This window comes from Helianthus annuus, chromosome 8 (genome assembly GCF_002127325.2).
Source record: "Helianthus annuus cultivar XRQ/B chromosome 8, HanXRQr2.0-SUNRISE, whole genome shotgun sequence".
In the NCBI taxonomy this organism is placed as follows: Eukaryota; Viridiplantae; Streptophyta; class Magnoliopsida; order Asterales; family Asteraceae; genus Helianthus; species Helianthus annuus.
Genome location: NC_035440.2, coordinates 137,478,606 through 137,488,480, shown reverse-complemented (window position 1 = coordinate 137,488,480; position 9,875 = coordinate 137,478,606). Strand labels below are relative to the sequence as shown.

At 41.2% G+C, this 9,875-nt stretch overlaps 1 protein-coding gene across 1 annotated transcript; it reads right to left on the bottom strand.

Annotated features, from left to right (window-relative positions):
- Positions 1 to 4,492: 4,492 nt before the first annotated feature.
- On the bottom strand, positions 4,493 to 9,451 carry LOC110913816 (N66 matrix protein-like). The gene is made up of 2 exons (XM_022158635.1): positions 8,861 to 9,451; positions 4,493 to 4,624 (listed from the first exon to the last, which is right to left on the bottom strand). The coding sequence occupies exons 1-2, from the start codon at positions 9,449 to 9,451 to the stop codon at positions 4,493 to 4,495; spliced, it is 723 nt and encodes a 240-aa protein (XP_022014327.1).
- Positions 9,452 to 9,875: the final 424 nt, after the last annotated feature.

Genomic DNA, 9,875 nt, shown 5'->3' with positions numbered 1-9,875 from the left:
GCTATGCTAACTACTGATATTTCAATACATTACATAAGATGAACAGAAATACTGCTGCATCCTTCCACTGTTGTGAACCCAGCAGTACTTGTCATGATCAGCAGTGCTTGACTCAAGGCAGTAGATTGGGCAGCAGGGCTTTAGTTCTTCATCAGTCTTTGACTAGATCAGTAGTTTCCAGACTCAGCAGTTGTTGATAAGGGCAATACTTGAAGCATATCAGATGTTGGAGCCATAGTCAAGGGGAAAGATTAGTGTAATCAGCTGCTTATGACTAATCCACTATGGTGATCCGGTTTTGGCTTTTATTATCTGTTCCTCTGGTAGGGCTCAATCCCAACACTCAGTAAACATACATAGCAAAAATGTTATGTAAAACAATGTGCACATATGCTAAGTAAACATATGCAACAAACGTGTAATAAATCAATGTGCTAGCATGCTTAACATACATAGCAAAACATAATTGAAAACATGTACTAGATATGTACTAGGTGAAACTAGCATGTTTATGTCATAAAAGCATGAAATGCACGAAAGTAACACGTATGTACATGTGTATCACCCCAAAGTATTTGAAAACGGTAAAAGAGGGGAACTATGTACTCACTTGGGATTGCTATTAGTCTTTAGAATAAGACCAATTAAAGCTCCAAGTATCACGGAATCAACCGGCACCTAGTATAGGTAACTATGTTAATAAATCGGCTCCTAAGTCGGGAGATAGGATAGAATGTGGTTCTATAAATCAAATGAGTATTTGAACTCATATGGTATGATTTAATAGACCATACATTCTGATTTGAAAGTTTACCTAAGTGCTTTTGACCCGTTTCGACACATTATGGTAGTATAAGCTACTATAAGGCGTCGTTAGCATAAAACTATGTTCGGATGGTTAACTATGAGCTATGTCAAGTCTTACATGCCCAATTATCCCTAAACATGTTACTAAATCAGTTTATATGTCAAAAATATGTTCAGATAGTCAAAATACGGATTTATGCTTCAAAAGGGCATTTTGGTCATTTCCTATGGCATACAAGCTAACTAGCATACAACTAACCAATCCTATGTGATCATAAGGTATAACCTCAGTGGTTATTCTCTATGCAACTATGATCACTAACTAAGCTTGGTCGGATCCTAAAGATCGACCAAACGGGTCGGGTTCGAAAGTGTAAGCGGTTGTTTAGACCGCTTAACTTACGACCCTAAACAAGCACAAAACTAATAGTGATGAGTTAAACATGTCAAAACATGTTTAACCTACTTAGAAAACTTATTTGGTATCAAAACAAAGTGTTTTGATACCTAAAAGTAGCTCCGTTGCAAAATGCGTGCTAAAACGCATTTTGACCGGGACTTTGACTCGTCACTACGCCTAGATAACGTGGTAATCAGTAGGTATAATCGCTAAGGATTATAACGATCGTGATTACAATCACGTTACAAAGTTCAACCGAACTTTGCGTTGACCATTGACTGGTCAAACTGAAAGTCAAACACTGTTTGACTTTTTAAACTAGTAAGCAATAAAAGAATGAAAGAATGCTTACAAAAGGTCCTTGCTTGAACTTGGTCTTATAAATTCTCAGGTATGAAGTTATAAAACATCAACTTAGAGAATTTTAGACCAAGTGTGAGTTGCAACAATGAAATGGCATGGGTATTTATACTTGTTGGAGGTTCACAAGATCATGACATGTGTTTTTGTAACCTCCAAGCAATAGATCCTAGCCATCCAAGTGTTATGGGCCAGCTAACATGCTTGGGAAGGTGTTAACTTGGTCCCCAAAACATAAAATTGCAAACAAGGGCCTCAAGAACGAGCTGGGAAGCTGCTGGGAAAATTCTGGTTGCTGGGCATGCCTTACGGACCGTAAGGGTATGTGCATACGGTCCGCAAGTGTTGGTGCACGAATGTCTAAAGCCTGCGTCTTAGTCTTAGTTGATCTTGTATAGGGTCTAGGGGTCATATTTGCTAATTATGTAAAGATTAGGGGGCTGTTTGAAAGTTATGAAATGTTATGTTCTGATTTCGCTCATAATGACATGTTGTCATTTGGATTGAAATCACGACAATGTGATTTCGCCCGAAATGACAATGTGTCATTAGGAGCGAAATCACCCCTCCTATATATAGTCAGTGTATTTTCTCATTTTGTAACTGAATGTCGATCGTGTAGCCAAACTGCTGCCGAATTTTTCTGAGAAAGTTTAATGAGAAAACGTGTTTAAAGTAATCAACATTCTGTTTCTACTCTATTCTACTTTGATTCAAGCTGTTTGTGTATTTCCGTTGCATAAACAGTGGTGTTTAGCTCTAAATGACTCAATTGATCGTCAATAATGATCCTACAATTGGTATCAGAGCCAGTTATGAGCTAAAATACCAGAATCAGAGCTTTTTTACTACACTTTTTGAATTTCTGGACATTGCCACGGACAAAATGGACTGAACTTTTGACATATTGTGTAAAATTGACAATTAACAAACCCTTGAGAGTTTCAGTTCAGAATACGGCTTAAAATTGGTAGAAAATGTCTCGAAACCTGATTTCGCTCCAGGAGGTTTTTGGTTGATTTCGCTCCAAAAATTCTGATTTCGCTCGAGCAGTAGAAGCGAAATCAGTGACTTCGCTCGTGAAGTCTGATTTCGCTCGAGATTCAATCGCTGATTTCGCTCCAAAAGTGATTCCGCTCGGAATTACTTCTTGATTTCGCTCCAAAGTTTTCAGGGTCCTGATTTCGCTCGAGATAACATTCATATTTCGCTCCAAAAAGCCACTATCTGATTTCGCTTCAGAAAGAAACTTTTGATTTCGCTCCAAATATCAAAAGTGTGATTTCGCTCAAAAATTCAATTTTTGTGTAAAAATCATGGTTTGAGAGTTAAGTCCGTTTCGTTCGTGATATCGTGTTGGGAATTCAGTCTGTGTAGAAAAGTTTTCTGTAAAAGTAACTTGTTTGATCAAAAAGTTAAAATTTTTTTCAGAATTTGTCACTTAAAATGGAAAATCAAGAGTTTTACAATCTTTTCGCGGGTAGCGGCATGACGGCAACACAAAGTCCGGCAAGCATAGTTCAAAATGTCAACATGGAGAATGAACTAGGAACAATGCAGAAACCGCCAAAGCTTATGAACTTGGATGAGTATGCCGGATGGTCGGGTCGTTTCAAGAATTGGGTACAAGCCAACCATTTTGAGTGTTGGATGAAGATAGAGAGAAAATATGTTCCACCTGTTGATGGAGTGGGATTACCGAAAAGCATTGGATGTTTGACTGAGACTGAATAGAATGATTTTAAGGCAGAGAAGAAGATGATCAGTATTCTCCAACAGGCGATAAAAGAAGATATTCTTATGTTGTTACAACATGATGACGACTCACAATCGATGTGGCAAGCATTAAAGTTGAAGTTCCAAGGCAGTGTTTCGATGATCAAAAGCAAGAAAGCCCTAATCAAGAAAGAGTTCGACATCTTTACTGGGATGAAGGGTGAAACGACGAAGCAGTTGATTGAACGTTATTGCCATCTTGTGGTAGAAATGAGAAGATTGGAGAGTAAAAAGACAGACGAGGAATGGATCGATAAGTTGTCCGACGCATTACCTTATGATGAATGGGAAACGTACTAAATGATGTTGAAAAACAACTCGGATTTTGTGAATTTGAATCTCAGTGCATTCATTGAAAAGATAGAAGCTCATGAATTGGAATTGTTGAAAATCAGGAAGATGAATTCAGCTGGAGGGTCATTCGTTTAAAATTCATCGTAAGTCTGTTTTACGAAATTCCAGTTGGAGGGTCATTCTGACATCAGGGATCATCTACAATATAAATTTTAGGGGCTGGTTCTACTCAGGTTTCAAGTTATGACGGAAAACAGAACGCTTATTTTCAGCAGTAAAAATGCAGCTCTAGCTGCTGTTACAAAACGACACTTTAAAAATAGTAAACGAAGTCCACAAATTATGATTCCAGTGCCATTAGAACCGTATTTCATAATACATAAATTTAGACTTCAGAAAATTCATTTTTGGCTTAATTAGGGCCCAGTTACAGCCCTTCGAAGTTGGCTGAAAATGCAATTCAGCATGTTTATTCATAGTTTAGACGCTACTAAATCGTATCAACTAATGTCCGAACAACGGGTTTATCAAGAAACCAACGATCAAATATCATGTATGATTTAACCCAACCCTCATCTAACAAGGTTTCATCTTCATATAATCTTTTATGTTCAAATTTCAAGTAAAGTTTCATATTCACCATCTTAGTGTTCTTGTTCTTGTGATTTAGACAAAATCATCATACTACAACTTGTAACTACAAAAACAAGATGATCAAGGGTGTACAAGTAACTTACTACTAGCACAAGGCTAGGGTAGAATCTAATGATGAAGATGATGAGAAAAAGATGAAGAACAAGCAAGAAAAAGGCCCTCTTGAAGCTCCACAAGTTGCAAGCTCCTACAACCCTTCTTCTACACTTGAAAGATGTTCAAAGATGGATGAATATGGTGGTTATGTGGTGGTGATGGTGGCGGTTTGGGGAGAGCCGAAAGTGGGAGAGAGAGAGTGAAGTTGGGAGGGTGATTTTGGGAAATGATGAATATCTAGGCAACCATACATATATAGATCATTCATATATTATGGCAAGATCTTCAAGCAACAATCTACTAAATAATTGGAATAAAATCTAAGATAAGATTGTGAGCATGGTAGGGTGATCTATGAGCCATGATTATATAAGATATGTTCATATATTATGTGTACATGATCAAGCAATAATTCAATAAACAATTGGAAGATAATCTAGACAAGATATGAGAGTATGGTGTAAATCTTGGGGTGGGTCCATTTGGGACCGATTTTGGTTAAGATGTAGGGAGGGGTCTAAGTGTAACTTTTGGTTATAAAATCATCTTGTAATCCAAATCTAAGATTATGATCTTTAGGAGATCTTGGTAGATCATATGGAATCCAAGAAGATCATGTAGGAGATTTGGGAAGATTTATAAAAATCTTATGGTGGGGCCATGCTTGGTCCGAAAATCAACAAAGGGGGGGGGGGTTTAGTGTAATTTTTGAACCATGTAGTTACTTGAAATCATATACCAAGTATCTAGTTAGTGTAGTTAGTTACTAGATATTTTAGTGTGTGTTAGGGTGTTCGGGGACAATGACTACCTCAGAAATAATTAAACAATGCTTTTAATAATATTTTGATGTTCCGGGTTATGTCCGGTTAGATACCGGTTCGTTAAGGCGCTAAATTGCACTGTTTAGTGTCCTTTATGTTTCCTTTTGTAGCCCTTTTAATTTCCAACACTTAGGGAAATATTCTGGATGATATGACATAATTCCTGCATGATATTTATTTGTTTAAAAGCTGATTATAGCTGAATTTAATAAAATTCTGCACTTAAAGTGCGTTTCGGGTGCTTTTTAGTGCGTATTAGCTTCCGGAATGTCTATATGTTAACCCTTGTATGTACTCTTGGGTTTTAATGTATTCTTGTCGTTGAACCTACACCTAGGCCCTAGTTCCAACGTCTGACTACTTTCTGCAGTTTTGCTGACACAGTGTGTCTTACCGGTGAGTTTACTATTGTTTCTGACGCAACGCCCTCGATTATGCATAAAGCAATATTTTATATCATACAACGTGCATGAATTCACTTGTTTAGCATCAAATCAGGCAATGTTGACATTTAAGCACATAATTGTAATCGTTAAATAGTAATTAAGGTGTACGGAGGTTACCGGTTTTGTGCCAGTTGTCACAGTCTCCCCCCGTTAAAAGAATTTCGTCCCGAAATTCAAGCTGAACTAACTCTAGCTGGAGTCTTCTTGAATAGGTGGGGGTACTTCTCTTTGAACTGGTCTTCACGTTCCCATGTGTACTCGGGTCCGTGTTTAGAGTTCCAACGTACTTTGACAAGTTTCACACTGCTCCTTCTGGTCTTGTTGACTTTCCAGTCGGTAACCTCAACGGGTTGTTCTGTAAATCGGAGGGCGTCATCAATATGCACTTCATCCGCAGGGATGATCACGTCTCCTTGTGTTGGACTCTTCTTGAGATTGGATACATGGAACGTATCATGTACCTCATTAAGTTCCTCCGGTAACTCCAACTTGTACGCTACGGTACCTATTCTTTCTAAGATCTTGAATGGTCCGATGTATCGTGGGTTCAGCTTTCCACGCTTTCCAAATCTGACTACGCCCTTCCAAGGTGAGACTTTCAACAAAACTTTGTCTCCCACCTCGAATTCTAATGGTTTACGTCTTTGATCAGCGTAGCTCTTTTGTCGATCTCGAGCCGCCTTAATGCGCTCTTGGATCTGTGTAATCTTGTCGGTCGTCTCTTGAACCAATTCAGGACCAACCATACGTTTATCTCCGGCGTCTGCCCAACATAAGGGTGATCGGCACTTGCGGCCATACAGAGCTTCGAATGGCGCGGCTTTGATGCTTGTATGATAACTGTTATTATAGGAAAACTCAACTAAAGGTAGGTGAGTATCCCAGCTGCCGCCTAGGTCCATGACACATGCGCGAAGCATATCTTCTAATGTTTGTATGGTTCGTTCACTCTATCCGTCTGTTTGTGGATGGAATGCCGTGCTCAGATCTAATTGAGATCCAAAGGCTTCCTGAAAGGATCGCCAGATTCTTGAGACAAAGCGTCCATCTCTGTCTGAAATAATTGAGATAGGCACTCCATGACGTATTACAATCTCTTTCAGGTATATCTCAGCAAGCTTTCCAGTACCATCCTTCTCTCGGATTGGTAGGAAATGCGCAGACTTCGTTAGACGGTCGACTATTACCCATATCATATCGTGCCCTCTAGGGGTCCTGGGTAATTTTGTTATGAAGTCCATCGAGATTTGCTCCCACTTCCACATGGGAATCTCTGGTTGTTGTAATAGGCCGGACGGTTTCTGATATTCAGCCTTAACCTTAGCACAGGTTAGGCATTTTCCTACGTAGACAGCAACGTCACTCTTGAGTCTCGGCCACCAATAGTATTCCTTTAAGTCTTGATACATCTTGTCCGACCCTGGATGGATCGAGTATCTTGACTTGTGCGCTTCATCAAGGATGACTTCTCGTAGGCCACCATAGAGCGGAACCCAAATACGCTTTTTAAAGTATAAGGCTCCCTCTTCATTTGGCGCCATGTACCTCAATGCACCTCGGAGGTATTCAGCTTTGCGGTTTTCCATCTTCAGGGCTTCTTGTTGTGCGTCACGAATGCGTGCAGTGAGGTTCGTTCGAATAGTCATTTCCAGAGCTCGAACCCTTAGGGTCTTAACCCTTTCTTTCCGACTTAAAGCATCCGCTACGACGTTTGCCTTTCCAGGATGGTACTTAATCTCACAGTCGTAGTCATTTAACAGCTTGACCCATCGTTGCAGGCTTTTGTGATCTGTGAAGATTGTACACCGAGTACCATATAGATAGTGTCGCCAGATCTTCAAGGAAAATACCACTGCGCCCAGCTCCAGGTCGTGAGTGGTATAGTTTCTTTCATGTACATTCAATTGTCTTGAAGCGTAAGCGATGACCTTTTGGCGTTGCATGAGCACGCAACCCAAACCTTGTCGTGAAGCGTCGCAGTATACCACGAAGTCTTCTATGCCTTCGGGTAGTAACAGTATTGGTGCATCGCATAGCTTGTTTTTGAGTAGCTGAAAAGCTTCTTCTTTCGTCCGTGAGTAGATCAAGATATCGTCGATAAATACAATCACGAATTTATCGAGATATGGTTTGCATACACGGTTCATCAGATCCATAAAGACCGCTGGAGCGTTCGTCAACCCGAATGGCATCACAAGAAACTCGTAATGCCCATAGCGTGTTCGGAATGCAGTCTTTGGGAATCTTTCTTCTTGTATCCTTAACTGATGGTACCAAGATCGAAGATCGATCTTGGAATAGTAGCTTGATCCTTGCAACTGATCAAATAAGTTATCAATCCTCGGTAGTGGGTACCGATTCTTGATAGTGAGCTTGTTCAGTTCTCTGTAATCGATGCACATTCGCAGAGTTCCATCCTTTTTCTTCACGAACAATACTGGAGCTCCCCAGGGCGAGAAGCTTGGCCTTATGAATCCTTTATCCAACAACTCCTGGAGTTGTGTAGATAACTCTTGCATTTCAGATGGTGCAAGCCGATAGGGTGCCTTGGCTACAGGAGCGGCTCCTGGGACCAAGTCTATACGGAATTCGACTTGACGCTGCGGAGGGAGTCCTGGCAGATCTTCGGGAAAAACATCAGGAAATTCCTTCACCACAGGAATGTCTTCGAGTTTCGGCTCCTCAGCCTTCTTATCTACAACGTGTGCTAGGAAGGCAACACATCCTTTCCTTAAGCACCTCTGTGCCTTCATGCAACTGATGATTCGGAGAGGCGCGTCTCGTTTTTCTCCATGTACGATGAGAGTTTCATCATTCGCCAAAGGGATGCGAATGATTTTCTCATGACAAATAACTTCAGCTTTGTTCTTGGACAACCAGTCCATTCCGACTACCACATCGAAGCTACCTAATTGGATAGGTAAGAGGTCGATGCTAAATCTCCGTCCACCAAGTTCTAGTGTGCATCCTCTAACAACTTCGCTCGACTCAACAAGTTTACCATTGGCTAATTCTATGGAGTATGGAATATCCAATCTACTAGGCTCTATCCCAAGCGTACGTTTAAATTCCACAGACATGAAACTATAATCGGCACCAGTGTCAAATAATATGGATGCAAAGTGATTGTTAACGAGAAACGTACCGGTGACCACGTTAGGGTCCTCGCGTGCGTCCTTTGCTCCAATCACAAATGCTCGAGCCTGAGCATTGTCTTTCTTTGGGCAGTCTCTCATGAAATGTTCATTGCTTCCACATCTGAAGCATCCTTGGTTTCGCCCAGCTTCATTTCCAATTCGGTTATTGTTGCCATTTCCATTTCCGCCATCGTTCCCATTACCAGCACCGTTACGGTTTCCATTCCCGTTCCTATTACCATTGCCATTGCGGCCTCCAATACCTTTACCCCAACAATCTTCGGTACGATGGCCTGACTTTCCGAAGTTCTCGCACTTCCCAACACGACAATTTCCCACATGATGAAAACCACAGCGGTTACACTTGGGCAGAGTGCCCTGATACTTCTTAGCCCCAGACTCGTTTGCAGCTGCGAAGGTTTTTGTCTCCCTAGGTGGGTTAGTGGCACGCTTCTTGTTGTTTGAACCCTTGTTGTTGCTAGTTGCTTGATTCAGATTCGAATGCTTCCTCTTCTTGTCACCGGACGACTCAGCATGTGTCTCGGTCTTCTCTGTCGGGTTCAGTGATAGTTTCTCCATACGAACACAGTCTTCAGTAAGGCTGACAGCCAGAGTTACAGCCTGAGTGATTGTTTGGGGTTTGGCTGAAGTCACCATGCTGCGAAATTCAGGGGCCAGTCCCCAAATGTAGCGTTCAACGTGCTTAAATTCCGGAGTCACCATGTAGGGAATCACTCTGGACAAATCATGGAACCTTTGAGTTTACCCAGTGATGTCAGCACCCACCATAGTCAAGTGCCAGAACTCTGTCTCCAACCTTTGGAGTTCGGCACGAGAGCAATACTTCTCTCGCATTTTCTCCTTCAGTTCATCCCAAGTCATGCCATACGCGACATCATCGCCTAGGGTTTGGACTTGTAGGTTCCACCAAGTCAAAGCTTTATCGACAAATAACCCAGTAGCAAAGGTGACTTGTTGATCCGCGGTACACTTGCTCATGCGGATAGTGGCCTCAGTCTTCTCCGTCCAACGCACAAATGCTACCGCTCCTCCAGTGCCATCATAGTTCATTGGTTTGCAG